Here is a 21,673-nt window from a genome sequence, read left to right as displayed (position 1 = left end):
TTTTGAGAAAATTCTATTACACGTTTAGTCTATATTTCCCCTCAACATATCCCTTCTACGCCAATTTTTTCCTCTTTCTCTCTATGAAGCATCCTGCATAAATATTCATATTCTTTTAAAAGAAATTCTATTACAAAGTCTGTCTATTTCTCCTCGCCATCCCTTTTACTCAAATTTTTTCCTGCGTTTCTCTGTGAAACATAAAAAAACAACCATTGGAAGCAGAATTCCATAACGCCTCACATTGAACCATTCGAGGTTTCAATAAAAACTTTCGATCATTCAACTCCCAAAACGAATACAAAGTTACAAAATATCTTCACACATTCTCCACAAAGAACTCCCGAGTCTCAGTCAATTGTTGCACCCAGCAGTGCATGTTGAATCATTTCCCCGCGGTATAAATAAATTCAATTTATTGGCGCCTTGCGGCAAACCTAGTACCGCCACTCGCCGCCAGGCGGCGCCTCGATCGGCGGCGCTCTTAGCGCGCACGCATCGAATTTCGCAATCAGTACGCGAGGTGCATTCAGTGCACGTGCACTTGGAGGAACGTGCAGCAGGGAGTCTCACAGATCGTAAACGCGACGCAGTGCCAAGGACTAAACTGACCACGGATCATAGTCACTGCCGCCGCCGATACGGCGATATCTTATATCCCTTCGAAAACAAACGCTCAGAATACACGCTTGCGTAACAGCTTGATCTTGGTCTTTGACCCTGAGCCTAACCTGTCCACGTGCAGCGGCGTAGCGTGAAAACGCGAAAGCTTCGTTGCAACGTGAATAGAATCGCCACGCTCGCGGAACGGGACGCTTGTATCGTTGCCAATTTCCCCCGAGAATATTACATGCACCGATGAGCAGACGTTCGTTAACACTGCCAAAACGAAAGAATGACGGAAGAGGAAGTTAAAGTGCTGGACGAGGAACAGTGGAAACTCGAGGCGCGGGTGATCGTCAACGACGTGAAGCAGCATGTGACGGACATAAATGTGTCGGAGAAATTGACCAGCACCAATCGGGCTATTTACTTGAACCTAACTACGCTCGAGGGTCTTAAGTTCTGCGTCGAATTGTCCAGCGCAGGGTTCACTATTGTCGGCAATCAGCACGACGACAAGTCCAGCTCGGGGAACGAGTACTTCGAAACGCCTTACAGCTTGTTGGACTTCGTTAGTCCGCAATACAGAAGCTCCTTCGGCGGTTCGCTCATTAATAAACTTCAGAAACTGAGCGACGAGCAATGAGTGAATTCGAACGATATTCTCGAGGAACTGGCGGGGAAACATCGCTTTGAGGATAACCACGCATTTATGCTTAGTTGTCTGCAAGTAGGTTTCTCAAACTTGTGTTCCTGAGTGAAATTTAAATCGCGAGTTTTAGATGAGCGCGTTGCAACCCGAACTGTATTCAAAGGCGGTCGATGGAAGTCGAAGATGCACGAACGTGCGCTAATTGTGAAGATAGCATTCTAAAAGTTTCAAATTGTTTGTCGAAATTTCAGCAGATTGAGATAACTAAATAGAGATTTAGTAAACAATTACTTTCTCCATGTATGCGAATTACATTTTCAATCAAATTGAATCGGAGTTGTTAAGAACAGTACATGTCCAAAATTAGAAGCTTTCGAATGATTTCAAAACTATATCTAGTTGAGATCAAATATCTCGGTGTGGTTTTTGGCTTGTACTGTTCTTCAACTTATAGAATCGATTACTTTCGCAAATCTGTTGCGAAAAGTACTGCTCTGAAGCACTTTGAGAGATTATTTGCTGAAAAAGTAGAGCATTTTACTTTTTGGCGGGAATCTGGAAGCTCGATACCAGCACTTAAACTTACTGCGTTTTTCTCTTTCTTTTTTAAATATAACTTTGTAATAACATAAGCATGGATCTAAGTACGAAGTAGAACACTGAAAGAAGTGCGATACTTCCACAACGTCCAGTCAAAAATTCACAAGATCCAAATTCTTGTATCCCCTATCAGCCCCGCCGAGATCGCCAACTAGCTACGCCACTGTGCCTCCGACGCGCCACTAGGGAATATCCCTAGAACTAGCTCAGTGGAAGTGGTAATATCGGCCCTGTGTTTACCCCTCCTCTGCGTTCGTTGCTCTATGCTCCGTTTGGCGTATTCCACTGTCCGAGTAGTGCGAAGAAGAAGCGGTTTCGCTGGATGTGTCGCATCGCGTGCGTGTCGCTTCTGAATGGGTTTCTCCTCGATTTAGTGCCGCAGGACGACGCAGTGCGTTCCGTTTGTCGACGCCACAGTGGCCAGTGCGACGATGCCGAACGACGAGCGATGACACGCCCGTGAAAAAACGATAACGCCAGGGCGATCCCTCGATCGAGCAGAAAACGGCCGCAGAGGAAACGCAGTAGGAGGACCCCTCTTTGCGCATTAATCGTGCGACACCGAGCGAAACATGCTTCAGCCACGAGCTACGCGCTCTCGCCGATAAAGGTGAGGGAGCATCGTCCACGAGTTGTCAGGGACCAGTTGACAGATCGTTTGTTTTCGTTCCTACGTCGTACCCCAGTTCACCGACGGAATGGGGTGGGACGGTCGCCTGTTTTGTCTCCGACGAGTACGCGCGATCGCGAGCGGTGCGGTGCATGCAGAAACGTAGTTGCGATAGTAACGTAACATCGCAGGTTGCCGAGTGCCGTCGATTCTCGCCAGATATGCGCATACATGCGTATTTTAAATCTCCCTGATCCTCACGGCTCTCCGCCGCGGTCACCTGGGCTCTAGAGAACCGAGAGATTGAAAACAGATTTTGTAAATATAAAGAAATAAACAGGAACTAAAGAAACAAACATGTTACAGATAACAGAAGAGGAGGAAAGGAAATAAGAGAAAGAAAATGTAAAGGAATTGTGGTATCAGGGAAAGCTAAGTCTATACAAACGCTAATAATAAATAAGCAGATTTGAATAGGATCTCGTATCTCGTGGATCTTATGAACGAGCTGACATCGCTGCTTCCTTCGCAAGCGTGTATAGTTTACATAAGAAGTATAGTGAAATTTATATCGTTTCAAAAGTTCTCTGTCGACATTTTCCTGTTTACACTTGTACTCGGTGCTCGTATAGTTTCAGGTTTCGTTTGTCTTCCCAGGAATTCGAATATGTTTCTGTGGACTATAGGAGGAGTTTGAAGCTTGATTATGACGCGTTTTATTTATTTAGGAAAAATGGGAGGGATGTTGAACTTAAGATCGCTTATCTGCCGGTAGTATACATGCAGTGGAATGTTTTTAAATCTTTCGTTATTTGTTGCGTCGAGGCTTTAGAGATACGTTTATCAGTGTTCTCTGTTTTTTGTTAGTATGTTTGAATGTAGTAATTGAGTAATAAATGTAAGATTCTGTATCTTTTGTTGTGATTTACATTACGCGTGATTTTCCGCGTAGCGTACGTTCGTCACAGTTCAGAAGCAATGCCGATGGTCTAATTATGATAATCGGAATGATTCATCATGTAAAGGATCGGGTTAAAGGTGATGGAATGTAAAAGAAGTATCTCTAATTCTTTCTCAGATGTTCTTTTAATAGAATAAATATATATGGTTGTAGGAAGATTTGCTTTGCTATTCGAGAATATGTAAATCTTATTTTTAATATTGTATAACAATACGAAGTTCGATAAATTTGCAATTGAAATTTTAGATATGCTATTGCTAATTGCAACAAACTTTTGTTATTTTCGTCATCGTTAAAAACTCAGGGCATTGCGAGTATTGTTTACTTTGGATACGTATATGAGAATTCTTATATATTTTTTCTTATAAAGAATAGGATAATAATATATTTTACTAATTCAATATACATTGTTCTCTTATATACTATTTTTGGACAAGTAGGGTAATCCGTATGTGAACAAGGTTTAGATTAGATAATACCACCTTTAGAGGAAATTGTAGCTTAAAATAGATATATAGTAGGTCATAAGAATAAAATTATATTTTCTATTAGTAAAATATATGCAATATATTTCTCCTTGTTTGCAAACATTTATATTTAATATAATATAGACATAATTTTAGTTATACATACAAGAAGAAGATTTATCTGATTTTAATAAAATATGAATTTTGTTATGATAAGGCATAAGGCAACAATGTACATACAAATATGGAGATACAATTTGAGTTCAATTAATTTAAAGATTTAGCATAAGCATGACTATAGCTATGTAATGAGTTGACAATCTTTCCAGAAAAAAGGAATGGCTAGTTTGATGGTAACCGCATCAAGTAAGAATAGTTCGCGCAGTACATCACCCAACAGAGGAAATATATTGACCTCATCTCAACAATTATCAGCTGCATCGGATTATACACCAAAAGCACGTAATGCTTCACTGTAAGATTTGGTTCCTCTTAGATACACTATTTTAGTTGCATAAATTAAGATTAAAAATTTGTATTCTTTTTTTTAATGTAACATTTTAAAAACTAAGTCACTTGTACTTTAGTATATGTACAATGTTCTCATGAATATGAAATTTTGTTCTTATGCATATGAAAGCTGAATTTCTGAAAAAGGAGAAGAGAATAAAATTAAGTTTGACTTTGCAGTTCCCAAACAGGGGAGGGTAGTACAGGCAGTGGAAGTAGTGGTGGTGGAGGCAGTATCAGCATGAAAGGTAGTAGACAAAAATCACCAGGAAGTGTGATACGAGTAGGGGATGCTATGGATGAACCAAATACAAATCTAATCACTGCCGAACCAGATGAGTTTGTGCCAAATATTCACCCACCAACAGATGATGAAGGAGTATGTACTTTCCTTGTTTCAAACTTGTACTATTTTTGAATAGCTTTAAGATCATTTAATATCATATCTGTTCCATATTTTTTTATATTTCAACATAATTACTATATTTAATGAGTGTAAATAACTTTATATGAATCTTATCATATGATTCTTCTATGTATGATCAAATAAATTTATTTTAAAGAAATCTAATGAAAATATAAAACTGATATTATTCTTGTCTTAAATATTTATTGCAAAAGAAAATATGATTGTATACCCTTATATAAAGTTGTTTATGTAATGTTACGCTGTTGTGCATGCAGTAACAATTACACTGTATTGCAAGATCATCAAGCACAACTGTGTAATCAAGGTTAGAGGTTAAGAAATGAAGTAGTTACTTGCATAATATGGCTTTAAAGCTGAAAATCTCAATCTTCAAGACTTCAGAGTGCAATCTTGAGCTATACGTTATTCAGTATTGTGCATGGGGCAATGTGTTTAGTTAGTTGTAACTTACATTATTCATTATTACTTGTACTCTACCTGAATTAACTGTACATATTTTAACATGAAATTAAATTTGTTTGCAGGAACAATATCACGCAACACAATCGTTCCTATCAAACGGCTCCTCTGAATTAATAACCGATGATGTTGACGCCAACTCTGCTCGCGTTTGTCAAGCTATTGAGCACATTCAAAACAAAATTGCTAAAACACGAGAACTTATAAGAATAGAGCAAACAACACGTGATGGTAATTATAATTAACATATCTTGATTAGTATAATATTGTGTATAAGAGTGTAAAATAGTCCATTGTAAGAAATGTATTGCAAATTAAGAACTTACTAACATATATATATTTTTTTTCCAGAAAATGTTAATGAATATTTAAAATTAGCTGCCAATGCAGATAAACAACAGCTTACTCGAATTAAAGCAGTATTTGAAAAGAAGAATCAAAAATCAGCACACAGTATTTCTCAACTTCAAAAGAAATTGGACAGTTACACAAAAAAATTAAAAAATTATGAATTAAATGGAGCACCTACAAGTCATAGACAACCTAGGGAAGTGCTTCGTGACATGGGGCAAGGACTAAAGTAAGTGCATTCTTTCTTTTCTTAGCTTTATGTACAGGTTCCTAATTGGATTAGTACAGTAGTAAAAAGAGGTCATACTCTTAGCAATACATGTACAGTTGATTTGCTAATATGGCTAATACACTCAAGTAATTATAAGCACTGTATGTATTTTTGAAATTAATGAACTTAAGTTGAATGTAATGAAATTTTCTTCTAACGAATTTAGAGTAAACTTTGTTTGTATTTTATAACAGTAGAAGTTTTAATCCTTTGATGTTTTTATTATCAATCTGCATATTAATGTTTGATAAGTAGAAACCTTCTATTGTAGATATAAATGTAGGTTAAGTGTCACATATATTACCCGTAAAATATATGTATAACTTAATTTTATTTTATAAGTTTTTCATTTTATTTCATGAATGTACAGGTTATGTATTGTAAATTTAATAGTAGAATGACAATCCAATATCCACCATACATACATTAATATCATTTTTCATTTTACACAAAAATGATTATGTTGTGAAAACCTGTTGTTCTTCTATGCTTTTTATTTTGCTATGCGTAACACTGTCTAATTTAAGACTCGCTTCCAGAAACGTGGGAGGCAATATTAGGGATGGAATCACTGGTTTTTCAGGGTAAGTTTTGATGTGAAAATAGATTTCCAAGTAGTATGTTGTCATTTTCATTTCTACTGTTTGAATCATTTTATATGTCATAAACCTTCTCTTAAAAACTACCACTGTTTGAATTAAAATTTTCCATACTGTTAAATGTAAAAAAATTTCATGTATTATAGAATAATTTGTATTAATATTGCATAGATACTGATTGTAGTATTGAATTTCTAGAATTATAAAGAGTAGAAAGTAAAAAATATAAATTTTTTAATTATTTATAAGTATGCTCTAGTAAGCTGAATATGAATTACCTTAATTTTTTTTTTTGTATATTTCAGAAGTGTAATGTCAAAACCAAGAGAATTTGCACATTTAATAAAGAACAAATTCGGCAGTGCTGATAATATAAATACCTTATCACGTGAGTAATTTTGATTATACAGCGTTTTCTAACAATCTAATACTATACAATTTAAAATTCTCACTATGCTGTTTAACTCACAAATAAAGTGTTCTGTAACAAGAATGAATTAACAATTTGTGTTCAAAAAGCACTTTCACCAGCACATGTTGCTTTATGCAGACAGAGATCTCTGCTTTACAAGCAATAGTATGCACAGTTTTATTATTTACAATATACACATGTAAATACATTATTACAGTTCTTTCAAAATTATCTTTTTCAACAATGTGTCTATAAATTAAAAATATACATGCATACAGCTGTTAAAAATGAATTCTAGAATAGTGTAAATCTGTTTTTATTTACTGTAATATTGAAAGAAAAATATTTGTTTTGCGCTGTCGTGGCAGTTGAGAGTAGTAAGTAATATTTAGCTATTTTTCTTATATGTTTTTCTATATATTACATTTCGGTACTAATTTATCTTCTTACAAAACTTTGCAACACTATATTTTCTAAATATATGTTAATTCTTATATAACCTTATACTTATATTTTTAATATTATTTAACCAAAAAAAGAAATAATACTACTTGTACATAAACTTAATTTACAAACAATTTCTGGATCAGAATGTTGTGTTTACATGAGCTTAATATACCTATTACTTTTTTTTGTTTCCCACTAATTTTGCCTTCTTACTTAGAGGCTTTCACAGGTCAATATTTGCTTTCTCGGATGTTAGTTATCCAATACTACAAAAAGCGATTTAATTTGATTTAAAAAAGTAATCATGTTTAAAAAAAACAATTATGATAAACTATTGTATAGTAAACTTGTTTTCCGTTTCATACTTGAGTATTTGTACACTGTAAATAGTCAGAATATCTATAATAATTATGTACAATCAAATAAATTATGTAAACACAGATTAATAAGAACATTTTAAAACAGAGAACAAAATACACAAATTAATTGTAACTTCGTATTGGATAACAATCTAACTTGCGGCGTCTGTGTCTCTGCAGATGGCTCGACTTTTTATGTAAACGATACACCGCGTGCAGGTAATGGAGATAACGCTAGTGTTGAAGATGAAAAGGCGCATCATGGATCAGCTACGCTGCCCGGTGGATGTAGTTTAGGATCGACTCATAGTGCTGCAGCGATGAAGTTCCCATCAGAAGAAGGCTCAGAGTGTTCTAGTGTAACAAGTGAAAGTGGGCCTGGCAGTAGGGGGCAAGCACATACGTGTCACAGTAATAATGCTGCGCTTAGTCTCAAATCTATTTTCGCGGAACTCCAAGAACACAGAGAAAATCTGGATAGGATGAGGGAGAAGTTAGAAGGTTTAAAGGTTCGTTCCACGCACATTTTAAATTCTTGCGGTGCGGCTCTACTGAGGCAACAACGAGCAACATTTTGGCGTGTTTGTTGCTGCATATTCCAAAAGGTCTCCAATCAACTGTAACTTATGGAAACTTGTCCACGCTGGAGCAACACAATTCAAGGAACATTTGACTTTTGTAGGCTACATTTGTTGTCTACGAATTGTCCACGCGCAAGTCAGTTTGTTACGAGTTCTGTACGATGACTGAAGAAGATTTGCTTCTTGTAGCTGCAGCATTTTTCGTAATCAGTGCTAAAAGAAAGAAGAAGTGAAAAGTGTGAATTCGACCATGTCTAGACCGTCAAAAATTCGACGACATGCAACTTGTGACATTGTCATCTATAGCAGAAACATGAAGAAATTAAGGCAACGAGATATTGCTCGTTGTTGCCTCAATGGAGTCGTACCTATTTATATAAAGTACATTAACAGTATTCCTTATTTATTTTTATTAAATATTGAAAGTTTATAAAATAACTGCGAATAACGAATTTGAATTTAAAAGACAACAAAGTTAATTATAAAACATAGTTAATCATACCATTAAATAATTTTAGACTTTGCAGCAAGAAGTGACATTTCTTTCCACCGCTTTGCAAGAAGAACGTTTTAGATGCGAACGTTTAGAAGAACAAATTAACGATCTAACCGAGTTGCATCAAAACGAAGTGGAGAATTTGAAACAAACCATAACGGATATGGAAGAAAAAGTGCAATACCAAAGTGAAGACCGTTTGAGAGACATACATGAAATGTTAGAGAGTTGCCAAACTAAAATTTGTAAAATGGAACATCAGCAACAGCAGCACCAACAATATGTTACTTTAGAAGGTCTTGATAATAGCAATGCAAGAGCATTGGTTGTAAAACTCATAAATGTAGTATTAACAGTGTTGCAAGTTATTTTACTTCTTGTTGCAACGGGTGCTGGTATTATGATGCCTTTCCTTAGGACCAGGTATAGTATCCATTATAAATTACTTTCTTATCAATGAAATTAACATATATTAAAGTGATAGATATATAATATGTACGCTTTATCAGATAATTTCTATTGTCATACTTTTTCATATACGTTTTTTCGTTCTATCACCTTTGCTTGCGCTTTGTATTCGCATCATCAATCATAATTCTTCATCACGTGCGTTGTCATTTTTTGATTTCGCGCATTCATTGTTTTATTTTGTTTTCACATCTCTGTTGCAGCTGTACTAAGCCTCATTGTTTCATGTGCAGGGTGCGCATATTAACGACTACGATTGTTGTTCTGGGCATAGTGTTTGTGCTCAAACAGTGGCCTGAGGTTCATGATGTTGGTAGTCACCTCATGCGCCATCTTAAACAGACGCTCGCCGTTAAGTAGCATCGTAAGTAGATTATTGTAATATTTATAGTCGTGAAAACTAAGCACAAAATACTTTGTAAGGAAATCTAAAACATGACGCGTCGGTAACGATTTTTTACTGATCTATCTTTTAATTCGAATTCGAATCAACATGCTCTCTTCGATCTTTCTTTAGAGTACGACGAGTAAATAAGATTTATTTTAGGGTGGTATACTTAAATTTTCTATGCCCTGTGATGAAGAAAAATTGTACACAATGATCAACATTTTGGATCCGTTTATCTGTGCTGTAGTTTTGGAGCAATAATAGTAGGTATATGCGCAAAATGACTTTATTTATATTTCAAATTCGATCATATTCACCACTAACTGTATTAAATCAGACGAAGTAATCGGATCTGTTTAATACTGTTAACAGAATTCTAATATAAAAAAACATATTTTGCTGTGCAAAAATGTTTCACTTAGGAAAGAGGTCGATTCACGCGTTAGAGATAAAGTGTCTTTATCCCTTAGGCAATTGTTATCAAATTATTTTCATTGTCCTTGATTTTACTTGAGCACTTACGTTCGAAAAAAGAAAATACATGCATTTGATACGATTAATTACATGTAAGTAATACAAGGGTAAATGTCATTTGTAATGAAACGACTATTATGAAACGTACGAAAGAGGGCAGTAGTAAACATACCGCTGTACACTGATATTGCTTGATTACATACGGCACATTGTTAGAAGAATTTACTCCTAAAGTGATCATTATGCTCACTTTTACACGAGTTATTGATTAACGTGGAAATAGAAAAAATTATTGAGAAAAAGAACATATTGATTAAAAGATAGAAAGGAAAATATTCTATCAGTGTCTGTGGGCGGTTCAGTCACCTTTTTCAGAGTTAAGGTGAATGTGTTTCATATTCTAGTAGAAGCATGTAAATTGCAGGATACACGATTCTAAACCGACTATTTATAATTAAAATCGTCCAATTGTTAAACAATAATATAAATTAAGAAAACAGAGAAACAAATCATTGTAGATAATCGTTTGGAAACGTACTAACTAGCGTAATGTATCCTTTAGTCGTGATGATAAAGTGAAGTAACACAATAATTTGTAAAGATTACAATATTTCTAATTACCTTCGTCTGTAGTTTACAAAACTGTTCCACGTTCGTGAGAATGTAAAAAGTGAAGCATTTTGAAAATGAATAAGTGTACATAAGAATATCGAATATCAAAAGAGGACCAAGATGCTCTCTTCCTCTTATTCTATAACGCTAATTTTTTTTCGTACATATGTAAAAGAGATATTTATTTGGGAATAAACAATATTCGGATATTAATGCTTTTTAGTCTCATGAATGCTTTAAACCACCACAGACACAAGCATGTGTACATATTCTAACGAGATAATGAAATGAACCATGACAGATAATGAAATGAGAGAAAGACTGACGGTCTACATCGCTGTTACAATTGTGAATGATTTAATATTCGTGGCAATTTTATTTTGCGAATCTTCGACAAATTTTGAACCAGTTAAAAATGATTAAAACGAAAGGGCAAATGCAAAAGTGTATAATTGTACGGAAAATATAAATTTTCAAGTAACAATAGGTGCTCAAATTTGTGAACGTGTAAAATATTTTGGTTGATATAATTTTTTTTATTGTTTCTTGCTATTTAATGGCGTAATACGATTTATTTTATTAAATAGTTTCCTAGTTCGCATCTTCATAGCTTTATTACAAGCACAGTGTCAGTAAGTGTAAGGTTCTGTAGTCCACAATATTTTTTCAATATAATCATTTCTTTCGAATTACTTCACATAGAATTCCCTTTTATTTTGAAATTATATAACATATAATTTATATCTTAAGTTCATTTATTAAGTATTCTGTTATTTGTATATGTTGGACTATGTAATGTTACAATTTCATTAGCATATAAAAAATACGGAGAGTCGTTCTTGAACGATTAACAAAGTCTGTAAATAAAATAAAGTTTATACGGTTATGCACTTCATTTATTGTGCCTGTTATTCATAAATATAACATTAAATTTCTTTTTTATATAGCAATATTAATTTATTATTTGTAACTTCTGTATCTTATCTTATTTGTACTATTGTTTAGTTTATTTAATATTTATTGAAAACAGTTGTACATTTTTATAACATTTTATAAATTTATTACACTTTAAGTTAAGTATGTAATACAATTGCTGCCAATAAAGAATGAAAGGTACCTCAAAATTGATGTAAAAGTCTCGTTTGAAATTTTATATCAGTTTACTGAGGATTAAGTATCGAGACAGAAATTTGATGATATATTTATGATTTCATCAGGCAAATTTGGTCGTATATTTATAACTTTACCGGGCAATCACGTGTATTTTTTATTTTTACAAATCGTTATTCTTCATGATTGTACCTATCATAGAAGATTTTTTAAATTTGTTAGTAATTACGAGAGACATTTCTTTCGAATAATCCTCTTGCGTTCCTACATAGTACATTTATGAATTTAAACACATCGCTGTGACTACTCTAAGTTTGTATGTAATCATAGAGATTAAACATCAATTTTTGGGATCAATATAATCATAAACGAAAATTTTAAAACGCTTATATATCCTCGTCAAATATGACTTTCACAAAAAAGGAAAGATGGTAGTAAAAATAACGATTGAATGATGTTTGAATAAATACAGACTCGCGAATGATATATTGATTCTACTAATAATGTTTCTACTCTTACGTTGTTTAAAGTAAATTTCGAGTAAAATATAAGTCTGCTTATTATTACGTAAGTGACAACTAAACAAAATATATAGGGTGTTCGGTGATACGCTCGTGTTTATTATATTTATTTAATAATTAAGAATTGTTGCTTTTTCCGCTTTAAATCGATTCTTAATCATTGGTATATGTCAGTATTTATCTCTACGACGAACAATAAAATTCTATTTACATATTATAAGCTAGCAACTGAAAACACAGAGTGCAAAAATTGTACGTCCGATTGCCTGTTTGTAATTTCATATTGAAAATGTGACACCCTATATGTATTGTGTAGCTTTAGATCGTGGTGCATTGTAAGATACATATGTAATCCAACATTAGGAAATTTGTTAATACCGTCGACCACCGATTTAGTGAGGGCCCCTATCTGCACGTACATGAGAAGAAGAAAAAATAATAAAGTGTATAAAGAATGAAACATAAATATTTATATTAAGAAAAGATTACACATGTGAAACAACGATGGACGTATTTTGTATTTCACATTGTTACATTTTGCTATGAGTTTCTCTTTTTATCGCGGCTATTTACAATTTTATATGTATTTTGTATTCACGAAGCTTCATGGGGAAATGCACGATCTTTGCTTAAAAAATAATTTGCAACGTGTTAACGCAGTTCTGAAATTTAATCGAGCGACGATTACACCACTATCCTTGTAATTTTAGGGGCCCCTCTAGTGTATAGAATAGAGGAGAAGAATAACGAAGCGAAATATATCGTCATCGATGCCTTGCATAGGTAGTTAATGTCAAATTATAGATTAAACATTTGTTGTCAATTGTAGGACGAGTAGGCGATACAAACAGCGATTATAATGGAAATTGTTATGATGCTAGACACACATACCATATGCATACATACGCATTATGCATTCACATCAATGTACGTATGTAATAGCTGCAAACAGGACAGTGTAGCCGAAGTAATAATGTAGTCAAAGCCAAAAACAAGTTTATGTCCATTTTTAAGAAAAACACAAAAGGTATCAATATACGCGCGTTTAATGCCCGTATTATGTTATCGCTGCTAAAAGACAATTTCAAGCCAAGTATCAGTTTAGCAGCTCTTGTCATTATCATTATTATTTAATACAGTTTCGAAATAAACAGAATTTTTAATAAAATCAATCACTTTTCGCTATTTTGGCTCTTCCTTATTGCTAACTAAATTCAATCTTTCATACTAATAAGAAAAATATATGCATAAGGATATATACAACATAAAAATAACTTCAAAGGCGCTTGTAAAGGTTTATATTTTTTATCGAGAAGATTTATCAATAATAATATTACAATCATAAATTTACAAATAATGTAATCGCTTTTTTATTATTATATATCACAATTTCTACTTTGTGTAGTGCTGAAAGCGGTTTCAGTTAAAAAGAGAATCGTTGAAATGCCTCGGAAACGTGTGCCACGTTAATAAAAGCGGCTATATAGTTTCAAACTATTATCAAGTTTAAAAAATTATATTATTAACGAGATATAACCACCATTCTATAACATTTGCTTGCTTTGCAGGTAGCTATCAGCCTTTCATCTGTTAAATAATGTTTCCATGTTTCAGTATTTAATACTAATAAAAAAATATTTCCCTGTTCTAATGATACGTTTATGTTTTGTATCATGAATAATAGAAGCAATTTCTTCTAATTTTACAAAAGTGTTTGTAATCATTTGATAATACAAAAAATATTTCATTTTATTTAACATAATAGAATACATTTCTGAAGAAATAAAATTCACGTCATTGTAGCAATTCTAAAGATACTTAAAAAATTAAATTGAGTTCATTCATTTGATTCTTTTTTTTTTTTTTTTTTTTTCAATAACGCTACTTTGAGCGTTTTATTGTTTGCTCAAAAATTTGAAACACATATGTTCGTTACTTCAGTTAAATCTTGCAAATGATCACAAATTATATTTCAAATATGCACCACTAAGAAAATTGGTGAAGTCAAAAATCAAATCGGAAAATTTATCAGAATCTGTCAGATTTTAAACTTCTTTTAAGAATTGATTTTATTTATCTTGTGGCTGAATTAACAGCGACTGTTTATCTTTAAAATATTGCAAAATAATTTGCACTTTAAATACAAAAGAAGGATAATTTAAAAGTATCAGTGTTTTTCAGTAAAACATTTATACTGATATAAAAGAAAGATAATGTAAATCAATTCACTCTCAACGTGTCTGGGTGATTTCAGAAAACATGTCTTCACACCTTACAAAGAATTCTCGAAAATATATTTTTTGTATATACCAGCAATGTATATACTACAATAAAGGAATACATCATGGTGACTAATACAGCTTCTTATAAAATGTAGATTCTATATTTGATTCATCATGTCTTGTTTATCTCAAATTTCTTCAATTCATTTATCGTACATCTTAATCCGCAGTGATCTGAATTCCTTCTTGGGAATCTCGAAGTACAATTTCTGGCGGTAAAATAGTTTTAATTTCATTCTCACGAGGAACTGGTTCTTCTTTTTTTACAGGTGGCGGAGGGTGATGCTTTTTTTTATGACACATCATCGTCGAACGCGACACAAACGTTTTGCCACATGCATCACACTCATACGGTCGTTCACCTGTGTGCAGCCTCTTATGAATAGCCATAGGAGTAAACTGCGTGAACGTTTTGCCACACACGTCGCACCTATAAGGCCGTTCTCCTGTGTGCAATCTTCTGTGGCATCTCAACGCGGCCCTTCTGGCGAACACCTTTCCACACATGTCGCATTTGAAGCTTTTCTCGCCTGTGTGCATCGTCGAATGAATTTTAAGATCGACTCGCGTTAAAAATCCTTTACCACAGACCTCGCACAGATACGGTTTCTCGCCTGTATGAATGCGCAAGTGGGTGTTAAGATAACTTTTGCTCACGAACATTTTGTTGCACACCACGCATGGATATTGGCGATTATCCATGCCTGAGTGTATTTTCTGATGGCTCTTACACAGTCCTTTAGTTATGAAACCTCTACCACAAATGTCGCAGGCATATGGCTTAACACCAAGATGCCTGTTCTGATGGTCTAGTAAAGACTGTTTTGTTTTGAAATGTTGCCCGCAAGTGCTGCATGGAAATGGTTTCAAGTCTGAATGTACTCTTTGGTGTAGGACAAGATAGCTTTTGGATTGAAAGCCTTTGCCACACGTGGAGCAGTTGTAATCAAACTGTCCTGTGTGTGTGGCTGCGTGCTGTGCAAGTCCTATTTTACTACGGAACGCTTTTTCGCACGTGACGCATTGAAACGGCTTCTCGCCAGTATGTTTTCGCATATGCTCTTGTAATTTATAGTTCGTTCTATATTGTTTTCCACAGTGAGTGCAAACTTTTGGAGTCCATCTTTGCCTTACTGGCACAGGTTTCTTTCTCACTTCCACATTTGTATCACTTTCTGAAGGCATCAATTCTGATTCTGTGATTTTCTCTTTGTCGATCGTCTTATTTTTATAGGCGTCGCAGCTTTCCTTATGTACATTTAATGCATCTATACTCGTATAATATAAACCGCAGGAGCAGCAGCAAAAGTACTGCTCGAAATGTGCTATCATATTACTTGATCCTAAAATTGCCTCGTTACAGAATGGACACATGTACCAATGCGATCCCGTTTCGTCGATTGTGGGATTACTTAACGTCGATTCCAATAATCCATGTTTCTCTCTTTTTGTATATTCAACTACTATTTTGGGATTTTCAGTCGTTACTTGACTGGTTGATGCTAGGCTATTTGTTTCAGGGTGAGTTGTATTTCTAAGCGTTTTGTTCTCAATGACGTTCACTTCTTTAAAGTCACCACTATTCGATTGCGTTGGAGGGAAACTATCGTGTGGCACCTACAAAATAAAGATAGAATTCCGAAAATTTTAAATAGTCCAATTACGTGATGTTGTCATGAAGTAAACATAAATTAATATTAATTTAAACGTACATTATTTTCAAGCACAGTCACAGTATCCTCTGCAGTTAATCTATCATGTAATCTATGATATTCTTCTTTTATTGGTACTGATTCAAACTTAACATTATCACAATAATGTACTATTTGTCCTCGATTCTGATCTTCCGAACTTATCGAAGTTACATAATTTATTCCTAATTGACTTAAATGATCGCTCACTGTTAAATTCCCGACTACAGTCATATCTCCTTCTAGGTGCACTGCTATTTGATGATTGGAGACCTGTAATAAAGCAATACACATAATTTACATAGTGGATGATCATGATATTTATAAAAAAAGACAATTGTACATCAAAGACTTTTATGCAGAATAATTCTAGAAACTGAACCAAGCTACGTTCCAGCTCTGTTCCATATGAAGGAATCAATTTAACAAAAGAAATGTGTTTGGAACAGTGTTAAAGCCTTGTTCAATTCCCAGAATCACTCTGTAATAAAATACAATTTGAATTAACAATTGTGCTCAAAGCAATGAGAAAATTATCTGTTCATTTACTTCTTGCATATGCTCGTCCACCATTCTGACAGTAGTACCATCTAAGCAGTCGATACCTGTAACCTCAATACCGGTATCCTGTTGTCCTATATCTTCCTGCGTAACAACTTGTTCACCACCTGCGAGATCCATGTCATCCATGACTTGCATAGTATGTATCGCAGCTTCCTCTGTCTCCTGAGAAGCGACATGATTTTGCACCTCCTCAATGTTACTCTGTATTTTCTCTATATTCCTCTGAATCGTATTCATTTCTTCAACTTCATCTAAATCATGTTTCGATATGCTAACAACTTCCTCCTTAGCAATTTCTTTCAGCATTTCCATGAACATCCCTTCAGTGTGCAAACACTTTTCACGGAAGTCAAACAATTGGTCCAATTTATACGCACACTCTTCACACACTACTTTCGGTAGCTGATCGGTCAGAGATACCTAAAAATAATCAACCAACTAACAACACGAATATTTACCAAGAGATATTGCGATACGAAGCAGCATTGTGATTTTGCCAATCTTCCTTCTAAAGGAATGCAAGTGTTAACATGCACAGAGAAACCTCGATTAACAGGACTCTGATTATTCACAGATTTTGTACGTTCATTGTAATAACAATAAGAGTGCAATAGAACGTCAAAGTAGTGATCTACTAGTAGAGTACAGAAAATAATAAAACCAGTTATTGAAAGAGTGCTACAGGTTTGAATCTCGTGGTACTCCGGATAATCGAGGTCCTACTGTACCCCGATCCTCAAGATCGTGAAACCTTGCACCAATTCTCTTCCTCTATTTATAGTTAAATTAGGAAGAGGGGGTGAAGAAGAAGCACCGAAGATTGGAGCGAAATCGGACCTCTATCTTTACACACGATTTTACCTGTACTGGCAAGCACGCGGCTATTTTCTTGTCAATGTTACGCATCTGATCGCCGGCTTCGAATATCGGCAATCCCATTAGAATGCCCGTTTTCGTTGCGCATAAACGACATAAGTAGTTAAATTCCTCAACGACGGCCATATCAACGAGACAGAGATCGTCTTGTAGCCAGACTATACGACGATCTCAAGAGCAGATCAAAACGCTTTTGCTCTAAGAAATCCAGCGAGAGATGTCGTTTGCCTGATTCAACGAACCTCTGGCAAGCATTACGACATTCCCTGGTACGGTTCTCGTAAAACTTTAGTTGAAGATTTTTCTACTTTAAAGGATATGCATTATCCGGATATTTGTCAAACGAGCCTGCGTTCACACCATCGGGGAGCTCCTTGTGGGCAATCGGGTTACAGAATCCAATGATTCGTTCCGTACCACCACAAACACGCAAAAAGCGCTGGATAGATGAGACGCCCTCTTCCAAGACGCTTGAGTCGACCTCTGGGGTAAGTGAATCGAAACTTCTTGCAATCAGACTTATTTTATCAGTAGTTGGTAACGAAGGTTCCATGATTTGATGATTTCTTTAGTTACAACATATTTGTATTCTATACAACAGTTACAATTATTTTATCGCAGACTTTACTAATTCATTAAATATTTTTCACAGGTGGATATTGTTCATTGTGCAATGGTGATGCACAGAAAATGCGGAAAATTGCAGCTACAACCCCTGGCACTGTTGCAACCCCTGATACTGAAGAAGCCCCTGGCATCACAGCAACCCGTGGAACTCCGGAAGCCCTTGCACTACTGCAACCCTTTGTACTGCTGAAACCCCTGGTATCAATCAACCCTTGGTACTCTTAAAACCCCTGGCACTATTGCAACCCTTTATACTGCTGAAACCCCTTGCATGACACAACCCTCCATACTGCTGAAACCCCTGGCATCATACAACCCTTCATACTGCTGAAACCCCTGGCGTCATACAAGCCTTCATACTGCTGAAACCCCTGGCATCATACAACCCCTTGTACTGTTGAAACCCCTTGTATCACGCAACCCTTTGTACTTCTGAAACCCCTGGCATCATACAACCCTTCATACTGCTGAAACCCCTGGCATCATACAACCCTTCATGCTGCTGAAACCCCTGGCATCATACAACCCTTCATACTGCTGAAACCCCTGGCATCATACAACCCTTCATACTGCTGAAACCCCTGGCATCATACAACCCTTGGTACTGCTGAAACCCCTTACATCACACAACCCTTTGTACTTCTGAAACCCCTGGCATCATACAACCCTTCATACTGCTGAAACCCCTGGCATCATACAACCCTTCATACTGCTGAAACCCCTGGCATCATACAACCCTCCATACTGCTGAAACCCCTTGCATCATGCAACCCCTTGTACTCCTAGAACCCCTGGCACTATTGCAACCGTTTATACTGCTGAAACCCCTTGCATCACGCAACTCTTTGTACTTCTGAAACCCCTGGCAGTACTACAACCCTTCATACTGCTGAATCCCCTGGCATCGTACAACCCTTGATACTCCTGAAACCCCTGTCACTACTGCAATCTTTGGTACTGCTGTAAGTGGCGCTGATGTCCCTTTAAAATTCTACCTAGTCATTCCTCATAAGTTGTGCCATACTTAAGTTATACGCGAAAACACTGAATAGTTGAATTCGATTTTTAAATATTGAATTCTACATTATACTTACACTGAAAATGGGTAATACCATTGATGTAAATGTAAGGTATGAGTCATTATTCACTAAGTAAAACTTGTATTCTCATATTTTCGAATTGATCATCAAGAGATTCAAAATAAATAACTGTTATTTTATGAGAAGCTAAGTCCAAATAAATATATGTTTCAGTTATTTCTAATAACCAAGCCTAATAAATAGTCATTTGTATAATATTAATTAAATAGATATATAACGATGTTTCTCCTGGCTAAATAAAGTGTTGATACATATACGTTAATTGTGTTTCAATTTTCATCCTTTTCGTCTCACGTCAGTAAAAGATATTAGAATATTATACAGGCACACCTGGATATAATTATGTTTATCATGTGCGCAAATGCGAAACAATAGAAACGTATTTTCGGCTCATGTGGTGGGGATTTCCTGCATAGGTACCTATAGTTGAAGCTTCGTGGTTGCATATGTATTAAGCTAATAACGTATGAAATCACGTTTGAATGATTAATTTGTTAACGAAATGAGAAACAGAAATTTCATACTGCTTTTTATTTTAATAATTCATTTCAAACCGAAAAAAGATCAATTAAACTATTTATTCATTTTAATATTATTATAACATTTAGATTTCGAAATATCTAATAAATTAATTTTCATAGAGCAGGTAGTAAAAATTAAGAAAGTTGAAAACAGAGATAAAAATATGTGTAAACAGTATAGCAGGAAGACTACCATTTTCTGATTTATCTGTGTTAAAAACAAATGGCAGTTAATTATATCACGTATAATTGCAATTGAAGGTCCTGCTAATAATTTTTTTCAAAAATGGTAGCTAATGATATTTTACGATATTAAGGTATATTATAGAGTGATCATAGTAATCTGTGGTCAAGTAATCTGAAAAAAGTCTAATTGAGTTAATGTTAGAAAATTCTCGAACGAGGAACAAGGAAATATATACAACACTCACTTAGAAGTATTACAAATTAAAAAGGGGCTGCTCTTTCCCACCAAGATCAAATAAAGATCAAGGGCAACGAAGTCGGAGCTTCATTTCCGAGTCACTAATTGTTAAAAATACGTGCAGAATATTGATGCAAGATTGCCGCGAACCAGAACCTATACAATATTTCACACGTGTGAACCTGTCTTGTGGAAGAATCATGAATTTTTAACACTCCTATTCAATGACACGCATTGCCATTCGAAATGCAAATCATACAAATGCATTATTACATACGAACAATAAGTAGGCTATGTCAGTTCCTCTCATTAACAATCGAATGAGTTCACCCTTGATATGCGCAGGTTGGTACAGCAGAAGAGGAAAGGGGGTGTAAGGGAATAGTACTGTACCAAGCTGGAAAGAAGTTATTTGGAACTTTAGAAGGAATGTGGTTCTGATTATTCCTAGTGTAATCTTTTCTTTGTGGCTCGCTCTAATTTATAGACAATTCAATGTCAATTACAGAGTCAGACCAACGTGGAACCTGAGAAATGTCCCTCATCCATCTGCCCTTACTGATCTCTTACTATATCTGTGTAGTATACAGCCCAACTATGGAGAAGAACGCTACTAAAAATATCTTACTATTATTCTGCACTGAAATAGGATGCAGTATGTTCAGAATTATCCAAGAAACTTAATTTCACATTTTTCTCTAGTTACTGCTTTTCTCCATGGTGGGTAGTATAGAGTTTATAGGATATGAAAGATTCAAGTCGAAGCATTTTATATTCAATTTTATTTTTGTACTGGACACAACTACTCTGTAAAATTCAAGAATTAGAACCTTGTACAGTATAAGGAAAAGAGAGGTTCATCATTCGTCATCTATTCTGTGTATCCTCATCGGACTGGATCTTGAAGAGAAGCTTCTGCATGGTCCTTTTCATTAAGATCTAAGCCAGAAAAAAGTTTCTTATGGTCAGTGAATCAAATCCAATTCAATGGTTCTTTTCAGGAAAATAAATGTAATTCGTCGTTGGCAGTAAATGGCTGCTGGGGGTAGATACTCATGTATCCCTAATAGGCCTTGTGGAAAGGGGTGGGGACTTATTTCACTTTGCCACACCCAATGTCTGTTCTCATCTTCGTCACGTGATGTTACAGGCATCAATTAATAGGTGTATACAGCCGATAACGAAAATGCCTGTATCCTGTCTTTAT

The 21,673-nt window shown here is 35.0% G+C and overlaps 3 protein-coding genes and 1 long non-coding RNA gene across 18 annotated transcripts; 3 read left to right on the top strand and 1 right to left on the bottom strand.

Annotated features, from left to right (window-relative positions):
* The first annotated feature begins 895 nt into the window (after positions 1-895).
* LOC143182069 (GSK3-beta interaction protein) lies at positions 896-1,249 on the top strand. The gene has a single exon (XM_076382811.1). It carries the CDS (start codon positions 896-898, stop codon positions 1,247-1,249), a length of 354 nt encoding a protein of 117 aa, XP_076238926.1.
* Dmtn (transmembrane and coiled-coil domain 2 protein Dmtn) lies at positions 1,169-15,066 on the top strand. Of its 15 annotated transcripts, XM_076383644.1 has the most exons (14): positions 1,261-1,333; positions 2,230-2,465; positions 2,832-3,019; positions 3,098-3,236; positions 4,223-4,368; positions 4,584-4,782; positions 5,358-5,523; positions 5,644-5,872; positions 6,454-6,498; positions 6,819-6,901; positions 7,912-8,240; positions 8,831-9,231; positions 9,480-9,640; positions 9,824-13,566. In XM_076383644.1, the coding sequence occupies exons 5-13, from the start codon at positions 4,232-4,234 to the stop codon at positions 9,634-9,636; spliced, it is 1,746 nt and encodes a 581-aa protein (XP_076239759.1). In that variant the 5' UTR covers positions 1,261-1,333; positions 2,230-2,465; positions 2,832-3,019; positions 3,098-3,236; positions 4,223-4,231; the 3' UTR covers positions 9,637-9,640; positions 9,824-13,566. The 15 variants fall into 15 exon arrangements, with proteins under 15 accessions (XP_076239752.1, XP_076239762.1, XP_076239761.1 ...); XM_076383638.1 differs by lacking the exon at positions 1,261-1,333 and having other exon boundaries at positions 1,359-2,465; XM_076383642.1 differs by lacking the exons at positions 1,261-1,333; positions 3,098-3,236 and having other exon boundaries at positions 1,359-2,465; positions 2,832-2,870.
* Positions 13,664-18,135, bottom strand: LOC143182575 (uncharacterized). Its single transcript, XM_076383634.1, has 4 exons — positions 17,780-18,135; positions 16,904-17,338; positions 16,376-16,627; positions 13,664-16,280 (listed from the first exon to the last, which is right to left on the bottom strand). Exons 1-4 carry the CDS (start codon positions 17,918-17,920, stop codon positions 14,823-14,825), a joined length of 2,286 nt encoding a protein of 761 aa, XP_076239749.1. The 5' UTR covers positions 17,921-18,135; the 3' UTR covers positions 13,664-14,822.
* A 33-nt stretch (positions 18,136-18,168) lies between these two features.
* On the top strand, positions 18,169-19,453 carry LOC143182580 (uncharacterized). Its single transcript, XR_013002477.1, has 2 exons — positions 18,169-18,282; positions 18,447-19,453. It is a non-coding gene; the product is annotated as an uncharacterized LOC143182580 (long non-coding RNA).
* Positions 19,454-21,673: the final 2,220 nt, after the last annotated feature.

Source organism: Calliopsis andreniformis, chromosome 8 (assembly GCF_051401765.1).
Source record: "Calliopsis andreniformis isolate RMS-2024a chromosome 8, iyCalAndr_principal, whole genome shotgun sequence".
Taxonomy (NCBI): domain Eukaryota; kingdom Metazoa; phylum Arthropoda; class Insecta; order Hymenoptera; family Andrenidae; genus Calliopsis; species Calliopsis andreniformis.
The sequence above is the reverse complement of the archived record's forward strand: the minus strand, read 5'-3'. Positions and strand labels throughout refer to the sequence as shown.